General features: G+C 37.5%; 1 protein-coding gene across 4 annotated transcripts in view; it reads left to right on the top strand.

Annotated features, from left to right (window-relative positions):
* The window catches only part of LRRC7 (leucine rich repeat containing 7), a 380,755-nt gene that overhangs the window by 333,653 nt on the left and 24,722 nt on the right, over positions 1-22,380 (top strand). For all 4 annotated transcript variants that reach the window (XM_043490855.1, XM_043490857.1, XM_043490856.1 and 1 more), the window contains exons 21-24: positions 5,466-5,615; positions 13,448-13,567; positions 17,625-17,843; positions 19,775-19,867. In XM_043490855.1, coding sequence (XP_043346790.1) covers positions 5,466-5,615; positions 13,448-13,567; positions 17,625-17,843; positions 19,775-19,867 — 582 coding nt within the window. The remainder of the gene's footprint in view (positions 1-5,465; positions 5,616-13,447; positions 13,568-17,624; positions 17,844-19,774; positions 19,868-22,380) is intronic.

Below are 22,380 nucleotides of genomic sequence, written 5' to 3'. Positions count from 1 at the left end.
ACCTTCATGGAAAAATGTAAAAATTAATTATGGCTAGTGGGTGAGAATGCACTGCTGAAGAGTGGCCAAACGAACAAAGAGTCTTAAAATGGCCTTGTTCTTCCCTTATAGCCCCTTCATCAGCTTCCTCCTTTCTCCACCAGAAAACCTATTATAGTGTGTAGACTACTAATCTGGTTTAAAATTTAATTTTTCACTTAAAAATGTGGAGTTCTCTATTCAGCTTCATAAGGGCTATTTCATGGTGTATCTTAGGAAAAAATTGAAGAAACTTTTTAAAACTCATTTAGATGGCAGTATAGGTACCAAGATTTTCAGTTTTGGGTCTTAACTCCACTTAAAAAGTAGAGTAAGGGTCTAACGCTGGCTGTACCTCTAGGAAGTACACAGCACAGTTTGGGGAGGAGGGGCCAAAGATGGCTTTATGTCACCCACCTTTGCATCTGTGACACTTTGGGGTTCAACCCAGATCAGTAAGGGGTGTGTCACCACCTGCTTTGAAACTCTGGGTGCGTTAAATGTTATGCTGTGATGGCTCACAGCTCTGACACCAACAGCCTGAACACAAGCATGCATGTCAGACCCTGGCTTCCACTACTTAGTTACTGTTTCAGAGGGACCCTAAGACCCTCCCAGTCCTGAATTTCCCCCAAACCATCTGCTGTGTAGTGTCCAGTCCTTCTGACTGTAGCACTCACAGAATCTTATTAAGTTTGTTGCTCCTTTAAAGAGACTATACTCTGCAGCTCATTAATCTAAGTGGGTTTGACGATCACTGTTGTTTCAATCACAGCACTGGTCGGTTTAGATAAAAGGTAAAAACAAGCTTATTCAATCAAAAAGAGAGAGGTTTTAGTGAGGATAAGGGTTAAAAATAGAGAGGGTTACCAACAAACAAAAGTCAAAATATGTTTTCTAATGGCAAAGATCTCACTTAAGCTACAGTCTTTGGGTGAGGAAACTACCTTTCCCAGCAGTCAGTGACTAGCTCTTAGAATTCCCACAGAGTCCAAGGCGCTGGTTTTCCTTGTCTCCTCAAGTGAAGAATAACTTAGGGATTCTCTGCTCCTCTCTTTATAGTCCAGTAAACCTTTGAAAATTATATCTCCGAGTTCACTGACCTTCTTCGAAGGGCAGGAAGGTTTCCTGGGAGTGCAGTCTCCATCCCCGCTGACATTGTGATCACTTTTTCCCCACTTGCACTCCTTATGGCTTTTTTTGCCTGGCATGCAAATATTCTTTTGTCACACCTTACTCAATTTAGATGGAATACACATGCAAGCAGACACAACCACATTCCTTTGTTGGGGGGGCGAAAGATTATTTTATCAACTCCTTCTGATATGCCTGGTTTAAACACGTTTTAGTCATAACTCCAGAAAATCTGTGTAATCCTTTGTGGGTTGACAGTACATACATCATGCAAGAATATTAATGATCAGTGAGTTATTCATTTTCCAATGATATATTACATGCCACCTTTTAAATATATATCATGATGAGTGTTAGTTGTAGTGAGTATGTCAGGCCTCACTGGAGTGGCTGACACAGAGTAGCGAACCCCAAAGGGACCTCGGTGTCACAGCATACTTCAGATTCTTGGCTGCTCTAGAGTCAAAAATGGTCCCCAGCGAGGGTGACCTTATTTCCCAAAGGGAAAATGGGATACTACATGGGGCTCGTCCAAGTCTCTCATCCAACCCCCCAGGCAGAGTTGGTCTGAGCTGCTTGCCTGAGTTCCCTCCTGCATGGAGGGCTATCCCAAGTCATCCGGCATCACTGCTTGCCTGAACCCCCCTGCGTGGGTCTGGCGTTTGCCGCTCACTCTCCCGGGGTTGCCAACCCTGCAGGATTGTCCTGGAGTCTTCAGGAATTAGACTAATCTTTGATTAAACATTGTGTCATGTGATGAAACCTCCAGGAATACATCTAACCACAACTGGCAACCCTACTCCCCCTTCCCTGAACATTCTTCCGTGCCCCATTGGAGAGGGTGCCCCACTTTTTGGGCAAAACTGGGCATTTGTCCCAAAAATCAGGACATCCGGGGTAGGGCTTAAAAAGGACACTGTCCTGACCAAAATGGGACATATGGTTATTCTATCCCCAGCATAAAGTGTATAGCTAACATACAGTAGCCTATCTTGAATGATCTAGATGCTGCAACATAGCCCATAACCTCCATAGTGCCATGCATTATGGACTTGCCCCTTATAATGCCTTCTTCCCTACCCCTGTCATCCCCCTGTGCTGGAGCTTGCAGATAGGACAGGATAAGACCATGCAGGGAATTATTTTGTGGCCCCATAAGGTGCTTTTTAAGCCCTACTGTGCTGCCACAGCCGAGAGACAGAAAATCTGTTCCTAAAGTTTCATAGCACCAAAGCTACCTCTGAAGCACAGCTGAGTGCCACATTGGCTTAGGAGAAACATGGAATGTTTCCCACTGAAGTCTCACCGCTTGAACTCCTGATTGTCACATTTTAAAGGATACTTATGCATCCTTTGTCAGAGAGGCGTGTAAGAAAAACAGGCACCCTGGCTGCTGTGAATTTTTACTTTCAAATGAAAGGTAAATTATCTACTTTCCATTGAGGCTCAACCACCTCCAAATCTTGGCAACCAGATTTAGACCTTATCTTTGATGTCTAATTGCGAACACTCTTCAAATGGCCAAATTTGTGGGAATTATTTGTTTTCCAGATTAGGATTCAGTACTCCCAGTTTAGTTTTGTAAGTAAAGATTCAACTTTAAAGCAGGGCCAATATTTGAAAACACCGAAGCCAGGCTGGAAGAGGAAAGAAGGAGTTGCTGGGGGCTGGCGACTACAAACCAAAGCAATATTGCCTTTAAAAATAAAATTAAACTAGGTAATTAAAAAAATTATACTGTTTTTCCTCTTCCTTTTTCTTTAAATCCATCTAACTTACATAAAGGATAGCTGGATAGTAGATTTGTTTTTTATATAAATGAGATGATTTCATAATAAGGATTCAAATTCTGCTCTCATTTACAGATGTGCAATAGGGGTATAGTTTAAGGCAGAATATGGTCTGTGGTTGGTAATGTATCATTCATGACTACATGGGGTTTCAAACATGACATCACTTTAAAAAAAAAAAGGTCAAACCAATGAAAACTACTGACTACAGCTGTTCAGAAAATTGATTTTTCATCCGTCAAAAAATTTTGAGATTGTGAAAAAAATTCATTCTGAATTGGGACATAAAGCTGGAATTTTGAAATTTTTTGCAGAACTAAACTCTGGGAAAAAAATGTTTAAGGTCACTAAAAATGTTTTGTTTTGATATGTATGACATTTTCAATTTTGATTTTGATCCCCCTTTTATTTATATAAAAATTACGTAAATTTTAAATGAATAGATGTTTTGAAATGAAAAATCAAAACTTTGTTCTGAAAATTTTGAAATAGGATGTTTTGACATTTTCAAAATGATTTCCAATTTTTAAATGAAATTTCACTGAAATCCATACAATTTCACAAAAAAATCAGTTTAATCGAAATGGTATTTTCTGAATGAAAACTGTTTTAACAAAAATTTTCCAGTCAGTTCTGCTTCTGACAATCACTAACCGAAGCCATATTAAAGTAAATAATTGATTGGTGTAGGTTTTGAAGACAAACTCATTATGACTTTTCTTTTCCAGCTTTGGGATGGTAGTGGCTTTCAGAAGTTCTTCATACATGACTCCATTGCCTTTAATATGCACTCTTTATGGAAAAACTAACTCAGAAGGCTTAATTCTTTTGATTTCCAGGACTCCTTACCAAAAGAAAAATGAAACCTGCTAATGGTTTTGTCAGAAGTGATATGGTGAAACCCTACCTTTTCAGTAATGCTCAGAGATCAGTGAAAGGCTCTGGATATTGTTTGGCAATAGTGTATTACAAATACATCATAGCTTTTTAAAAAGAGGGAAAAAACATAAGTAAACTGTCAAAAGTGTATTCTAACCCTCATTGGTGTTTTTAGGGGGCAAATTAAACCTGTAGCTTATTTAACTTTGTAATGGTAGCATTGGATATGCACAACTATTCCTTTTCAGTGTGGAGATTATTGTTATACCCATTTAGCTGTAGAAAGATGAGCATGTTTATTTTCCATGCAAAATATAGTACTGATGATATAATATTTCTATGCATAGTTTGACTATCCAGCCAAAAATACACTTTATAAATATGGGTTTGTTTCATAAACCAAAGCAGCTTTGGAAAACTGCTGTGGTCTAATGTGTAAATTATATGCATTTTTAAATGTATTCAAATACATAATTTATGCTGGATCGTAACAACTCTGAAGTCAAAATATCCATTGCTATTCATGTACTAAAGAATGATGCATATTAAAATAACATTAAGGCTCAAACAGACAAACTTTAAAAAATGTATCTTGAAGACTGAAACTTCTTCCTTACCTCCGTTTCTGTACATGTGGTATGTAAAATTACTCCTTGTTTGGAGACCACATAATACCTAATGAAAATGTGGTATCTTAAGGACAGAGGTTTCAGGCTAAAATTTGTATTTTCTGGATTTTGTTGGTTTAGGACACACTTTACAATTATTTTAAATATTTGTGTTTGGTGTAAGGAATACATTCATTCATATAAAGCATGCAGTGAAGATCCTGATTAATTAAATTAGGTTCATATTGATTAAGGCAATTGAAAGTGATCTAATATATAGTAAATTTGCAGTATACAGTCAGAAACTGAGACTGTGACCATGGCGATACTTTGCACAAGATCAGTTTTATGGACCAACCTTTATGGAGATGTAGGAAGTGTAACAAACTTCATGTAAAAGGTCTTTGCTCCAGATGAAAACATATTGTGCTAACTGATGGAATTCTCAACTCGAACATATCAGGTTGCCTGTGCAACTGGTTTGTAGCTGCTAATAAAGGAAATGGGCAGCAGTTGATCCAGCCAGCTGATCCTGTCATGTGGAATTTTGGTCCATTTAGTCCATGCGTGCACAGACCTATTAACTGTGTGTCTGTCCAAATCAAAATCCTCTCTTCCACAAAGAGCTTAGCACACAAAATGGTACAGAGACCTCTTGTATGGATTTTCCTGTTATTACTTCCCTGCACTTCAAATACACAGATTTTTGGACCATCCGTGGGAGTATAGGGCATCTCTGGCTCTATATCTATAAAATGATTTGTACCATACAATATACCAGAGTTTTCAGACTATGGGTATAAAAAATATTTCATTTTCTATCATTGTTATAGTCTTTTTATGGTATCCATTTTATGTATAACCAGTACTGTAGGTGCTTTTGTTCAACTGAGTGCATGCATCAAAAAGCTATTTATTTCTTGGTATTGTTTGTTTGCTTAAACTAAAACCTGTGAAGTTAACCACGTTTGTGCGATACTTAATTCAATGAGCATGTGTGTTCATATCCTGTCACGTGGTTATTTCCTTTACTCAGACCGCTGCTTACAAACACCACACTGTTAACCTTGGCATGCTGCACTCTGGAGGTTTGTCAGCAATGCATGCAGGCAGAAGCATGACTTTAAACTTGCAGACTAGATCTAAATTTGAAAACCAAATTCAGCAAGAGCTACCTCTACCAAAAGTAAGTATGGGATAGCCAGTATATACCAACATCACAGAATAAATTAATATCCTTTGCTTTTTCCTGCTTTAGCTTTTCATGCTTAAACCCTGTAATCAGTCCAAAAAGCAAAGATGCTGGTATCATAGTTTGCCTAGTTAATAACCTTGCTTTTTGGATTAACCAGCTCACATGGCTGTTACTGCTGCTTTCTGCTCTTGTGTTGCAGACTAATGTTATCCTGATTATATATTCTGGGAATAGAGCTGGGATTATGTTTCATGTTGTAGATATTTAATCCTAGAAATGGTACTGTAGACATTTTTTTAAGAATGTATGTAGAGTGCATCACAGGAGCCAAGGTGTTCCACTTTCCACTAATTTATCTGTAACAACACTGCAACACTTTGAGCCCCTACTGGTTACAATTACAGTATTTTTAAATTTTGGTTTTAAGTATTGGGGATATAGAAAAGAAAATTAGTGTTCTAAAACTTTTCAGTTTCTTATTTCATACCTATTATTGATATATTGGTGCATGTATATATGCATCATACACACGTATAAACATCTACTAATCTACATGGTTCATGAACGAAGTAGCTATAACAAGATAGAGTAGAATGTTACCCATTAAAATCTTGCCAAAATATTCATAGCGTGATGTAGAAGGGACTTTAATCTCTGCTTTAACACATGGGAGAGTAGTCTCACTGAAGTTAGGACAGTTCCTTGCAAGGAATAGTGTTGACATAAAATTCCAAACCATCATATTATTTATACATGTGCACATGAAATCAGTGTAACTACTCACATGCTCTAATGTTAGCTATGTGGCATAAGAGTTTTGCTGAACTGGAGTCTAACAGCCTGATCTAACTATTAATACATATAGTGTATTGTATTTCCCAGCCAGTAAGCATACCAGAATATTTCAACAGTACAAATACACACACTGCATTGCCAAACTGCACCTAAAAACTTATCCTTTCACATTTGATTAGTTTCTTATGCCCTTCACTCTCTGCTTATCCAGAGTGTTACAGATCTTCATATTTGTACTTGTACATCTCCAATGTGGCAAAATTAATGACAACCAAATTGGCATCTTAAATATAGATGTGTATTCACTTAGAAAAGGAGTTTTCCAGCATTTGTCATATTTTTTTCTTTCAAAAACTGTTGATATATCTTTGGGTGATATATTAATTCTTGTTCCAGGTCCTAGCAAGGAATCATTTTGACATTTAATTCCAGACAGCCTTAGTATTTTATGCATGTGTATTTATGAATGAAGTATTTCATATATCATTCAGATCAAGAACTTTAGGTCATATGCTATATTTGACTTTAATGCATTCTGGTCAATGGGGAGTTACATGTGTGGATCTAGGGTGATATATAGATTCATAGATTCATAGATACTAAGGTCAGAAGGGACCATTCTGATCATCTAGTCCGACCTCCTGCACAGCGCAGGTCACAGAATTTCACCCACCCACTCCTACGAAAAACCTCACCTATGTCTGAGCTATTGAAGTCCTTAAATCATGGTTTAAAGACTTCAAGGAGCAGAGTCACCCATGCCCCATGCTACAGAGGAAGGCGAAAAACCTCCAGGGCCTCTCCAATCTGCCCTGGAGGAAAATTCCTTCCCGACCCCAAATATGGCAATCAACTAAACCCTGAGCGTATGGGCAAGATTCACCAGCCAGATACTACAGAAAATTCTTTCCTGGCTAACTCAGATCCCATCCATCTAATATCCCATCTCGGGATTAGTCCTATTTGCCCTGAATATTTAAAGATCAATTACTTACCAAAATCCCATTATCCCATCATACCATCTTCTCCATAGACTTATCAAGTAGAATCTTAAAACCAGATAGATCTTTTGCCCCCACTGCTTCCCTTGGAAGGCTATTCCAAAACTTCACTCCTCTGATGGTTAGAAACCTTCATCTGATTTCAAGTCTAAACTTCCTGGTGGCCAGTTTATACCCATTTGTTTTGTGTCCACATTGGTGCTGAGCTTAAATAATTCCTCTCCCTCTCCTGTATTTATCCCTCTGATATATTTATAGAGAGCAATCATATCTCCCCTCAACCTTCTTTTGGTTAGGCTAAACAAGCCAAGCTCCTTAAGTCTCCTTTCATAAGACAAGTTTTCCATTCCTCGGATCATCCTAGTAGCCCTTCTCTGTACCTGCTCCAGTTTGAATTCATCCTTTTTAAACATGGGAGACCAGAATTGCACAGTATTCTAGGTGAGGTCTCACCAGTGCCTTGTATAATGGTATTAAAACCTCCTTATCCCTACTGGAAATGCCTCTCCTGATGCATCCCAAAACCGCATTAGCTTTTTTCACAGCCAGATCACATTGGCAGCTCATAGTCATCCTATGATCAACCAATACTCCAAGGTCCTTCTCCTCTTCCGTTACTTCTAATTGATGCGTCCCCAACTTATAACTAAAATTCTTGTTATTAATCCCTAAATGCATAACCTTACACTTCTCACTATTAAATTTCATCCTATTTCTATTACTCCAGTTTACAAGGTCATCCAGATCCTCCTGTATAATATCCCAATCCTTCTCTGAATTGGCAATACCTCCCAGCTTTGTATCATCTGCAAACTTTATTAGCACACTCCCACTTTTTGTGCCAAGGTCAGTAATAAAAAGATTAAATAAGATTGGTCCCAAAACCGATCCCTGAGGAACTCCACTGGTAACCTCCCTCCAACCTGACAGTTTGCCTTTCAGTAGGACCCGTTGTAGTCTCCCCTTTAACCAATTCCTTATCCACCCTTTGATGTTCATATTGATCCCCATCTTCTCCAATTTAACTAATAATTCCCCATGTGGCACAGTATCAAATGCCTTACTGAAATCTAGGTAAATTAGATCCACTGCATTTCCTTTATCTAAAAAATCTGTTACTTTTTCAAAAAAGGAGATTAGGTTGGTTTGGCACGATCTACCTTTTGTAAAACCATGTTGTATTTTGTCCCATTTACCATTGACTTCAATGTCCTTAACTAATTTCTCCTTCAAAATTTTTTCCAGGACCTTGCATACTATAGATGTCAAACTAACTGGCCTATAGTTACCCGGATCACTTTTTTTTCCTTCCTTAAAAATAGGAACTATATTAGCAATTCTCCAATCATTCGGTACTACTCCTGAGTTTACAGATTCATTAAAAATTCTTGCTAATGGGCTTGCAATTTCAGGTGCCAATTCCTTTAATATTCTTGGATGAAGATTAGCCCCCCGATTTAGTCCCATTAAGCTGTTTCAGTTTCGCTTCTGCCTCAGATATGGTAATATCTACCTCCATATCCTCATTCCCATTTGTCATGCTACCATTATCCCTAAGATCCTCTTTAGCCTTATTAAAGACCGAGGCAAAGTATTTGTTTAGATATTGGGCCATGCCTAGATTATCTTTAACCTCCACTCCATCCTCAGTATTTAGCGGTCCCACTTCTTCTTTCTTAGTTTTCTTCTTATTTATATGGCTATAGAGCCTTTTACTATTGGTTTTAATTCCCTTAGCAAGGTCCAACTCTACTCGACTTTTAGCCTGTCTCACTTTATCCCTACATGTTCTGACCTCAATTAGGTAACTTTCCTTGCTGATCCCTCCCATCTTCCACTCCCTGTATGCTTTCTGCTTCTTCTTAATCACCTCTCTAAGATGCTTGCTCATCCAGCTTGGTCTACAACTCCTTCCTATGAATTTTTTCCCCTTTTTTGGGATACAGGCTTCTGATAGCTTCTGCAGCTTTGATTTAAAGTAATCCCAGGCTTCCTCTACCTTTAGATCCATAAGTTCTTCAGTCCAATCCACTTCCCTAACTAATTTCCTTAATTTTTGAAAGTCAGCCCTTTTGAAATCAAAAACTCTAGTTGCAGATTTATTTTTGTTAATCCTTCCATTTAGTTTGAACTGAATTAGCTCATGATCACTTGAGCCAAGATTATCCCCTACAATCATTTCTTCTATGAGGTCCTCGCTACTCACCAAAATTAAATCTAAAATGGCATCCCCTCTAGTCGGTTCAGCAACTACTTGATGAAGGAATTCATCAGCTATTGCATCTAGGAAAATCTGAGCCCTATTATTATTACTAGCACTGGTCCTCCAGTCTATATCTGGGAAGTTAAAGTCTCCACTATATATATATGACCACACGTGCATATTCTTGTGACCAGCAACTAAGGACTCTCCAAGCTCTTACTCTAATATTCCTTCTATTAAGCACGCAATCACAATCTGCTACATGCCACCATAAAATCTCATCTTAAAAAATGTGGAAGCATGGTATTCTCTTACTATACAATTTGCAAAGCAAAGACAAAGTTAATGCTGATATAATACTTTGAATTCCTAATACTGCTTATTTTTATTCCTTGATATCTTCTAGAACATTTTGCATTTCTGGCTGCGGGACATAAATAACTTGTGAACTAAATGCTAAACTATAAATCTTCCATTGGCACTATGTAGATCTTTGAAAGGTGACTACTGGAAATTTTGGAATTGTCTGCAAGTATGTTGTGGACTTAGACTGTTTTCACAGAAAATGTTGATTCCGTTTTTATTCAAGGAAGAGTAATACAGTAGAATGTTTATAATTAAACATAAGTCACTTGAAATTCTCGCATTCAGAATGCATACCTCACAGGAAAAAAGATTGCTTACATATATCAACCTTTTCTTTCTGAAAACTGAATGTCTGTGGGCAATCCACATCCATGGAGCCTGCAAATTTAATGACTGTGGCAGCTTTTGATGTGTTCTCTCTGACTTGTTGTTTAAGATTTTTTTTATCATTATCCCGGTTATTAAAATAACCTCACTTCATTTTGCAGGTGTCTCCACATCTAGACAGATTGAAACAACTCCATCATACGTTTAAACATCTGCAATGTTTTATTGGTTTCTTAATTTTCAGTTCTACATTTGTCTACTTAAAAGTTTTGAAAGGGATACATGTAATCCCTGCTGACATTAATTGGAGTATATATTGATGGAAGAGCAAATTTTAATACATTTTAAACAATACTATGCTTAAGTTATTGATGTTCGGCTATAGGGTCAGCTGGATCTGATTTTAATTTTAACTCTGAGAATTCAGGCAAGGGACAGAAACTCTAGAAGCAAAAGTATTCCTCCAATATGTAGGTGCATTAAAGGAAGGAGATGTAGCAGGGAGTTTGTCCCCACAGCACACTCGCACACAATCTGGTTTCTAGTGTTATGAATCAAGGGGAAGCAGGTAGTGATTTTAACAGAGAGCTAAGAGCCCAATAAATGGTGTGTTTTGGAGTAGGAGGGGAGGACCTGGGCTTCAGCCTCTTATATACCAGGATTGCTATACTAGGGAGAATGCCTGTTATACCAATTGAGCAGTTATAGCAAGAATCACTACGTAAATTGTTTATTCCAGGCCTTCTCCTCCTCTCATTTACAGCAGCATAATTCCTTTGACTCCAAAGGAGTTATTGATTTCCATTGGTGAAAGAAAGAAGGATCATGTGCATTATGCTTTTCAAAGCTGTAATATATCCAGACAACACCACGTGGATGGTTTGCTCCTTTTTTTTTCTCCCTAGTGTTGCTCAGACTCAAAAGAGCAATAATTAAGGCCTAACTGGTCAATGGCAGCTCAGAGAGTCAAAGAAAACAATTAGGGATGTGTTTATCTTCCTTAATCTGTTCTACTGCTTCTACTATCACATTGAACTGTTCCTTCTTACTTTTTATCTAGATTTAATCGGTGTAAAACTTCTATTGATGTGCAGTTCATTCAGCCTCTGTCAAATGAATAACTTTATAAGCAGCCAAATTCATTTTCCTCTCAGAAATGAAAAGCTCTATCATCACAGATTTTTCCCAATCTTGTACAGAAAACAGTAAGCAACTGCATCATTTTCTTTATTCAGCAGCTTTAAATCACCTCTACAATTACAGTCACTCTCTTATAAAAATGGCTCCACATTCTCTGTAGTGGAAAAAGGAACTTCTTTCAGAAGAATGCCTTCAATTTTAAAGTTCATATGACAATTATTTTTAACACTGTATGGACTGTTGCTTAGATGAACTTCATGATCAAAAGTATATTACTCTCTCCCCTAGGAACAATCAAACAGTCACACAGTATGTTACTTTGTCAGAAAATATTGTCATAGAGACACAGTCCTTTGAATAGCATATAGCACATGATGTGTTTTAAATGTTCTTATCAGTTTTACAAAGTAGGAGCAACTCTGGGGATTCAGTCCATGAGAGGCACTAGTGAAATTAGTCACATCATACGGATGACACACTTGCTTTTCTCTGTGTATTTTTATTCTCAGAATAGAGACTATGCAATGGGAAGTTTTCATTTCTAATGCTGCTCACCTGAATAATCTCTCAAGATATACATCTCATTTTCATGACTCCAAGGGGATTGCAATCATGCAGTGTCATTCAACCAAACTGAGAAACGGGGTAGGAGGCATTGGCAGTACTCAGATATATAATGGGTTTCCACAAGCAAAAAAACCAATTGGAAATAATCTGAAACAATGGCCCAGATTCTGAACTGCAGACAAGGAAAACAGTAGAGTGTAAGCGGTACGGTAATGGCTCTAAGCAACTTTTGCATTCCTCTGATCCTTCTTGGCACTGGCCAGTCCCTGGCATATAATAGAGTGGTTTAAAATTTACTTTAATTTATGCTATCTGCTGATGGTCCCAAGGGTCTCTTATAATAGATTAGGGATCAGCCAAATGTAATGGACTTGCAGCCATGCTCTCATTCTCCTAGCCATGCATTTGTGCCAGCAGAGGTATCATGAGAGGATCCTCCACATTGTAGAAATTCTCCTGTGGCTGGATCTGCCCAGTGATAGCAGGATTTTGAAAGGATTCAGACAAGAAAGTTATATTTATGTGAATAAAATTAATTAAGCCTAACTAAAAAAAAATTAATAAATGGAAAATAAAATTAGATTAAGATAAAATAGGGCACCAAGGCCACAAAAATAACTGAAAAGGAGATGAATAAAGTTACCAGTGAAGGAAAATGACCAGGATTAAATGTGTCCAAGGGGCAAGAAACAGAAAAGAATAATAGAAGTATGACCCTGTTTCAGGAAAGCACTTAAACATGTGCTTAAGTCCATCCTATTCGGGAAAGCACTTAAGTATGTGCCTAATTTTAAGCATGTGCTTAAGTCCCATTGACTTAAATGGAATTTAAACATATGCTTAAGTGCTTTCCTGAACTGGGGTCTGTAAGAGTAGTGCAGAAGGTAACCCAAGGTATGACAACTATAACTTCAGTATTGTCTGTATTAAATATAACATTTTAAAAAAATGCACTGTAAATTTAACATTTCATATTTACATTATAGATGATGGTGAGATATTTATACATTCTTTCATTGCTCTTTACTTACTTACAATTTGAATGAGCAGTACAATGTTTTTAGATTGTGTGATTCTGTAGCGCACTATTGTGTTAAAAATGTAATTTCAGAAAAATATTTACTGTTCTATGATTTCAGAATTTGAGTTAATTTTCTCACTTCTCTCATTATTGCCAAGATAATTAATGAGCATCTAAAGTTCTCCCATTTAAAGTAAGGTCCATAGACAACAGTGCAGTCAAGACTGCAGCAAGTATACAGTTCTTATACATTAACACAATACAGGGAGAAAGCATAAAATGATTCTCATTATAAATGAAATGCTGTGCAATTGAACAAGGTGGATTTGGGGCAAAAGTAAGTGGTGGTTTTATACAGTGATCTGTCAAGGCACTAAAGTATATCCTACCATTTTTACAATAGACCCCATCACAGCAGAGCAACATTCTAGACAATGGACAAGAAGATATTTCTGCTAGTAGCCAATGGAATCCATATCCACTTGGAAGGCGGGATGTGCCACCAGATACTATTACTAAAAAGGTAACCAGTAGCAACATGATGATATAAAATCAGACATTTATGTACTGGCAGCTTTTTCCTTCTCCCACCAAAATCAGCAGCAACCCCCTTACTCCAGTTGGCTTTAGTGGACACAGGATAGGTGCAATGCATTTTTTCTTCAAGGCTTAAAACAGCTTGTAAATTCATAATCTAAGGGTCATATTTTCAGTTCTAACCTGTTTTTTGAGCTCATTTATGCCAAGTTAACTTATTATGTTTGCAAAAGTGGATGCATGTATGTTCTGCATACACAAACTAGATAGCTGGGCAAATAACTGCACACTCTAGCTGCACAAAATATTCATATACCTACATTCTTAGGGTGCAGTAATTTAATGCAGTAATTTAAAACTAAGTGTGGAGAAAGAGACCAGCTCAAGGCTTTCTGAAAATTTGGCCATTGGTGGTAAACTTTTTAATGAATATTCATAAAACTGAAGGACAAAGGATTTTAATAAACTAAAATGTTTTAAAAACTCAAGTTTAAAAAGATCTAACTGTAAAAACAGTAGTGATAATTAAATTGTTAATCTACATGTGTTGGTTCTGATCTTTCTTGTACTAGTCAGAGGAGTGAACTGAGGAAGTGAGTAAAAATGGTGTACGTGAATCAGAGTCAGGTCCAAAGACATAATGAATATATTTGTGAATGCTGCACTTCAAATACCATTAAGTATTGATAAGGTAAATATTTTCCTACTGGCTTCAGATTTTTTCATTCAACACAGAAGCAGCAGTCTTTGCCATTACAAAAATTACACAGTGAAAAGAGGTCATTTATAAATGTGCAGGAGAATTACTCAAGTAGAGCATCAGATCCAGATGCAATAGAAGTCACTCTGCTCAGTGCAGCCCAGGGACTGTTCCCTCCTGGAACCCCCAGGAACATATATCATTGCAATAAACAAAGCGTGGTTGAAGGCAGATGGGGCCCTAACCTTGCATTTGTGGAGTTGGGCACTGAGAGTAGGCTGAACCACTCGAAGGGATTGTATAGTATACACTGGAGCTGGGAGAAGGATTCTACTTCCTGAGAGGAGCTGCACCTGATTTTCTCCAGTATATGTGAGGTAAAGATTAGACTCATCAACTCAAACAATATATTTTATATCTTGTATTGGAACTCTGATATGTATTTGTGCATTTTTGTGATAAGAAACTGCAAAGTGAAATCCGTATTAGACATTTCAATATCCTGCTGTAAAGATGTGGTATGTGGTATGTTAAAACATTACACAATGCATCAGAATCTGTTTAACTCATTGGCACTAACCATTGTTGTAGCCATCGTCAGCAGTTTGAATTGCATTGGCAATAATGGACTCCCAGCTTCAAATAATTAACTTTTTTGATGGATGTTAAAATAATATATAGAATACAAATGAAATCAAGGGAAAACATTCCATACAATAGAGATGTTTTTTCAGCAGAATTTCTGTTTCAGTTTCTAAGTGATTTCTGTTTCTAAGAAAAGGATTTATTCTCAACTTATCCATATACAGCAAAAACCATGCTATAAAGGCACAAGAAGCATTGGTATAATCTTTGCAAACAAAATCTATGAAAATGAATGATGAATATTGTTTACTTTTCATTCTCAATAGGTATTTAACATGTATTTATGACAATGCTAATTTCCCTTGCATTGAACGTGACCTAGAATATTTTGTTTTGTTTTTTCACCAGTTGAAGGCTTAAATGTAGCAATCATTTTGAAATTAATTTCAGAGTCTTCTGTAAAATTAAATTCTCATATGCTGAATAATGTGATTTTGTAAAAATAAATAAGGAATAAATCTGCTCTCCTACTAGCATAATCACCCTAGCTTTAATGGGTTTGTGTCAATGCAAATGAGAGCAGAATCTGGTACAGAGCCCCATGTGTGTAACCTATTCATAAAAAATCTAATTTCTTCAGTTTCAATGACAGAATATATATCATGTAAATGATCCATACCTGTAGGGCCAGTATTGACTAGTTACATGTAACTACTAGGCAGTGGGTTATCACCATGTAACTGCAGTATGTATGTATTGTACCATGCAACCATGGTAATTACCGTGCAACTATTAACTATACAATTACATAGTTATTCATGGTTATTTCTCTCCTCTTAACTATGCAGCATGCAGATTAAATGATGGTTGCTTCTAGCTCCAAGGTGATCAATTACACAGTAATCTGCTGGCAATCATTAGAATATTTCCATTAAAAAGTAGTTTGGATTTTTGCCCTTTGATTTAGAATGCCACTCTGTAAATCTATTCATTTGCTGAAAAACAATCCTCTCCTCATTTTAATACTGCTGGAGACCCACTTTTTCTGTGGTGCCTACGAGAAACTAGTTGACAAAGTCATCTACATATTTCTTATGAGTTAACTGCTCATTTAGGAGAAAGAAAGGGATTCACTGTTAGGACATAAGATCACTGAAAATGAAGCTGGGGATTGCTCAAGGGGCAGATGAATGAGGTTGAATGAAGGAGGGGAAATAGAAGAAAGATAGTCAGACATAAACCTTGTGTATCTGCCACAGGAGGATCACCCCAGTGGCATGGAGCCAGAATACAAGCACCAATATCACCCACTCCCCTCCTTGCAGCTGATATAGGGAACATGGCTAGGGAAAAGGTGTGTGGGCCAAGGCATTTCTGCACCTTGGCTGCTGTATGAACCCCTTGAGATTCATTTGGTCTGTGGTGAAGTACAGAGTCAATGTGAAACTACGCATATATTCTGGCCAGATTCTCAGCTGGTATAAATTGGCATAGCTTCATTAAATAGCTAAGGATCTGGCCAGTTATCATTAAGGCACATTGTTTTGAGTCACTAGATCAGATTTCTCCTTCTGACTGTTCTGCTTCTGTTATCTTGGGCAAGGCACTGAAGTTCTCTCAGGGTCTCTAACATGTCATAAATTGCTGAGTTTACGTACTCTAAAGATGGCCAGTAACATAGAATTGAGATGTTTCATGGAGGTAGCAAGATATGAGCGTTTCTTGGAGCATTCATTTTACTCATTCCTTTATGGCTAAGTTGCATGCCAATTATTAATAAGCATCAACAATTCAATCCTGTCATCATAAACAGTATAAATTGTTTTCAATTAATTTATTTTTAAATGATTTGACTCAAATGTGTATGTAATGTATATGTATAAACAGAATGTATGTTGAAAAGTAAGCAAGTGTGCAACTTTACCATGTCAAGAATAGAGTAACATACAAACCAAACCCCACATGTTACAGCAATAAAATTGAAAATGTGACAGATAAGCAGGGATTGAAGACTATTATCAGTGGCCTTTCTCTGATAAATATCAAACGACAGTGAACAAAATAGCACAAGTTCAATATTTTCCATAATTTTGAAAAGTATGAATCTTTTCAAATTACAAACTATTAGCTCTTTTAAAAAGTTGATAATCCGATTAGTGACATTGGTAAACATAAGGTCATGTAAAAAACACATTCTTTATTGGCACAATGCATTGACACTGAATAGTATCCACTTGGCTTCTGCTAGCCTGTGACATTATTATAAACAAGCACTGAATTTAAACTATATTGTAAAATGTGATTTTTAATAGATAATCCTGAAACAGTGTACAATTTAGGCCAATATTTGTGATCAGTAGAGAATAAACTCTATTCCAAACTATCCTCAAATTCAATGCTACCCAATATTTAACATTTTTTAGAATGTGCTGCAAAATCATCTTATTTATTTCATTGTTATATATTTTCATTTCATGAGATTTTCTGACTAGAAATATATAACATGAAATAAGGCATAAAATATTTTCCTTTTATGTATCAGACTCTGTACATTTGATCTCAATTATGGCTCCTAGATTCACTAAATGCAATGGATAAATCCTTGCTGGTTTTAATCACGGTTGTTTCCAACTGTGGTCAAAAGGCAAACCTCTGATATTTATTTAAGAGGTTTGCTTTTACTTGACTGTGTAAGTTGTAATAATTGCTTCTTTTCAGCTTCCTGAATTTCTGGCCTAACGGGTTACGTTACCCACAGGCAGGTAGCCATATCCAGACTTTGATGGGATCTCAAAGCCTACAACATCGAAGTCGAGAGCAGCAATATGAAGGAAACATGAATAAAGTGACCATTCAGCAGTTTCAATCACCACTGCCAATTCAGATCCCTTCTTCGCAGAGCTCTCGGGCACCTCAGGCGGGGCGGTGCTTAATCCAAACCAAAGGGCAGAGGAGTATGGATGGTTATCAAGAGCAGGTGAGAAAATATTTATATAAATAACATGCTGATGAAGCAACATTTGGGTTTTTTTTTTCCTGTCAGGTAGCAGCTAAATTGTTAGGAAAGTGAGGGGCTACATTAACAGGAAGTTGTGATTCTTGGTCTATGTAACGGTTATCAATTTGCAAGGATTTTGATTAGTGTTTTATGATTGTGTGTACATGCTTAGGCTTGTTGATTATGAATGAAAATTACCATATACACAATGTTGAGCAATGTGAGTGATTAGTCTGATATTTTATGGAAGGAGCAGAACTTTGAGCCTACTTATATTTGAGTTCCTGTGAATAGATTTTAAAGATAACTTTCTGTCTGCAACAGAATCATGATTTTTTTTCAAAGCATTTTGGTTTTGTTTTATGGTTGCATTATTCCACTGAGGTTGCACTTAACACAGTAGTAGCAAATTGAATGGACATAAATTGTACTATTGATCATGCCATTTTTTCTAAAAGCATTCACTGAAATGCCTCAGGGGCCTTAATCAGCTCCAGTCTTATTATTTGTGCCTGTAGCAATTTGTTTCACTTGGAGAATGTATACCCATTCCTCCCATTCCTGTTCACTTTCTAACTGGGTAATTGAATACTTATAATATTTGGAAACCAAAAAACCTACTTACAAACAAATAAGTGATGCATTTAATGACAAATATGATCCACTTTTTATCAGGAAGGTTGCTGACATTTTTCCCCTGATTCATTCATTTTTCCCCTAATTAAAATGGGTGCTTCAGTAACAAGTATGTCATAAATGTACCCATGTTGTTGACAGTTGACAGATTTATACATAAATGTGTTTTTAAGGTTTTATTCCTGAAAGTACTGCTTAAATTTAAATGTGATGTTTTTACTTAACATTAACTGAGAACCTAAAGTCCGCCACAATGCAAATTCATATTGATATTTTTCCATTTACTTTAACGGGAGCTATAACAGGCCTATAATAGTTATTTTAGTTGCAGTTATTTTAATAGTGTCATTGTCAATCTAATAATTGACACTTTCTGAGATGGTTCAACTGATCTAGAGTTTTTTGGCCTTTAGGACACCAATGCAGCCAATCTCTTCTTTCTGGCATTGATTTGAGAGGCAGAGTACCAAGGGATGATGGGGAAATTGATTGGTTGTGGAGGATGATCCTATTTTCTACCACTGAAGAAAGGAGGATTCATGTGCATTTAGATGTGTTTTATTGAACAGTGTATAGGCTCTTAGGTATGAGGAAGAGTGTGTATTTTAGATGTCTGAACATTAAATAAACAAAACATTGCAGAAAAAGAGCTTTTAAGGAGTAAGACTCAGAGAAATGAGAAACTGCAGTTTTTCAAGTGGCTTCTGCATATTACCACTGGTGGTATCTGGTGCCTCTGGCACTGAGTTGCGGAATTTTTCTAGTGAGCAGTGTCTGTGGATGTCACTCACCCCATCCCTCCCTCATAGAGGATTCTTAGGATTTAAAATGGGGAGAGGCCTTAGCTAGCCTTCAGTTCCTTTTAAACCACCAAAAGTGCAGTGATCTGAAATGAGGACAATGCGTGTAATAACTTTCCTCATCAGTTTCTTTTAATTTTGCCCTTTGTGACTATTTTCTTTTGAGTTAGTTAGATTAAAAGTTACTTTGTAAGGTGTTCTTCAGTCATACGAATAAAGAAGAAACAGTACCTGTCAGGCACAGTTATTGTTTGCATGATCCTCAGAAGTGTGAGGGCATATTAAAAATGGTGAAATATCACATTTGTGTACTTCAAAACAACAATTTTAATAGTTTTTAATACTCTGTACAATATAATTTACAACGGTCAACTCCAATAGTTAACCATAAACCAAAATGTGTCAGGCAGAGACACAGTTGTTTAGAAGATTAATGATTATGTTCGATTATCTTTCCATATCTTTTTAACATAGTTTTGTGTGAGAATAGAAAAGAATCCTGGCCTTGGATTTAGTATCAGTGGTGGAATAAGTGGACAAGGAAATCCATTCAAACCTTCTGATAAGGTAAGATGTGAATTTCTTACTAATGGTCTTTATTACAGCGAGCCAAACAATGTCCTCAGGTACAAGCATGTGAAATTCAATAGAAGTTGTGAACATACTGAAATTGGTCCAGGATTTGACTTTTTTAAACAAAAATGAGTATTTTCCTTCTGGTTGATAAATAAAAGTTTAATCAAAACAGGCTATTCCCTGTATTGCACTAGTTAATCTTTTCACGCTGTTTGCCTTTTCCCAAGTACCAACTTCCTTGACTTGTTGTAAGTAGAGTTGCCAATTTCCTAATTCCAGTAAATGGAACACCCTTGCCCCGCCACTGCCCTGCCCCTTCCCTGAGGCCCCGCCCCTGCCCAAGGCCCGACCCCTGTTCCCTCCATTCCCCCTCCCTCCATTGCTTGCTCTTCCCACCCTCATTCATGTACTCATTTTCACTGCAAGGTCCAAACAGGCATATTTATGTTTTGCCGGATGTATTATGCTAAGTTCAGATTTTATTTGTTACAGGATGCTAGAGCTGGCAGCAAAATAGTCAAAAAGTGTAATTTTTAAAAAAATGAAATTTCACAAAGGTTTTCATGATTCTTTCCTTCTCCTCTTCCTATTTTTCATAACCAGCTCCAGTTTTTTGTTCACTAAAGTTATTGTAAATTTATTTGTGGAATTATGACCACACGTTATCAAAGCTGCAGTGGGTCCATTAAAGGCCCAGTCCTGAAGCCCAAATACAAATCCATAGAGCATAACCACAGAAATGCACACCTGTCCAGATATCTATATAAATAAATGACTCCCACGCCTACATGCAGATACACACATGTATTCATGTGTACACATCTAGCATGCACTAACACATATACTTCCACATTATTTATTATTACAATTGTTGTTTAGTGCCTAGAGACCCCAGGGCTCCACGTTGGTAGGTGCTGGACATAAAAAGAGAGAGTCTGCAACAAAGAGTTTATAATGTAGCTGGACAAAGGTGGGGACAAATGTATGATACATTGGCTCTTCTGCAATTACTAATCAACAACATTCACTTTTTAAGAAATAATACATTTCTTTTAGCGTTCCCTTCTTTTTTAAAAACTTGTTATGAAATAAATACACAGACATATTTTATGTCATCAATTTTTTGTGCACAAGCCGGAAAAAGGAATAAAAGTCAGAGAGTTAGGCTGCAAATTTTATTCACACAGGTATACACACATGTGGCAATACACACACTTCCCTACACAAAGACACAGTCTCTTGCACACCTTCAGTGCATGCATGCACACACTTGCCTACACAGAGACACTTTTTCAAACACTTTTCTGGGTGCTGCCTGGAGGGGAAAAGATGGAGGTGGGGGTGAAGGAGAGGGGATGGAGAGGGAAAGAGGCCAAGGACGAGAGCAGGGTGGGGGTGAGAAGGGGGGTATGGGGGGCCAATGGGGATGCAGGGGGAGGCAGAAAGCTACAGGGGATGTAGGGGGCACAGGGTGTATAGTGACATAATAGGAGTGCAGCAGTGTATGGAGGTGAATGGAATGCAAGGGTGTGGGGGGTGAGGGACATGGGGGGGTGGTCTGGGAGGTGGAAAAGATGGGTAGGAGAGCACTGTAGAGGGTACAGGGCTGAGATGGATGTGTGGGGGGCAGGATGGGACGGGATGGATGCAGTGAGGGGGATGGGGGACGGGGGGTGGGACAGAGAGGGGAGGGATGCAGTGACAGGGGCATTGGAGTGTGGGAGAGGGGTGGGACGGAGAGGGATGCAGTGAGGGGGATGGGGTGTAGCCACATTCCCAGCACTCGGACACAGGGACACACATACCTTCAACTCCTTCTGGAGGAGAAGAGGGCTGGGCAACAGCAACACCTGGTCACCCTAGTTGTAAGGGTATATTTTTTCCAGAACAAACCTAGGACCTGATCCAACTTCTTCTGAAGTAGTTGAAAAGATTCCTATTGATTTCAGTGGGAGTTGGATTGGTCCACTAATTAGGAGGATAAATTCACTGGTATTTTAAACAGTGGTAGTATCATTAACTAGCTTCAATTGCCTAGACTTTTGCCTACTCTGCCAAACACAACAGATTCTATCTGTACTCTGCAGATTAATAGTTGTGGAAAGGTCTATAGAAGACTCTGCACACACTTCCCTATAAATGAGCATGCCTTTTAGTAATCAGGATTGTGAAATTTTTGGTAATAAACATCAGGATCCATTGCATGTTTACATTAAATAGTCTAGGAGAATGATATATTTCTTTAGTCAGCAAAATGGGGACAAATAAAAATGTGACAATCAAGGGTTATCAAATTCAAATGGTCTAGAGATTAGAAAGTGGACTCTGAGACCTCTGAATTAATCTGTGATGTGTACTAAAACTAAGTGGAGCTTGTTATATATAAAGGCCTATAGGTTTATATATTTTAAACATGGTGTATTCTGTGTTAAGATTAGACGCAATCCTACTGGGTGGCCAGCACCTCATCTCTGCACCCGTCTATGCCCACTAATTTCAGCGTG

The sequence above is a fragment of the Dermochelys coriacea genome, chromosome 8 (genome assembly GCF_009764565.3).
Source record: "Dermochelys coriacea isolate rDerCor1 chromosome 8, rDerCor1.pri.v4, whole genome shotgun sequence".
In the NCBI taxonomy this organism is placed as follows: Eukaryota; Metazoa; Chordata; order Testudines; family Dermochelyidae; genus Dermochelys; species Dermochelys coriacea.
The sequence above is the reverse complement of the archived record's forward strand: the minus strand, read 5'-3'. Positions and strand labels throughout refer to the sequence as shown.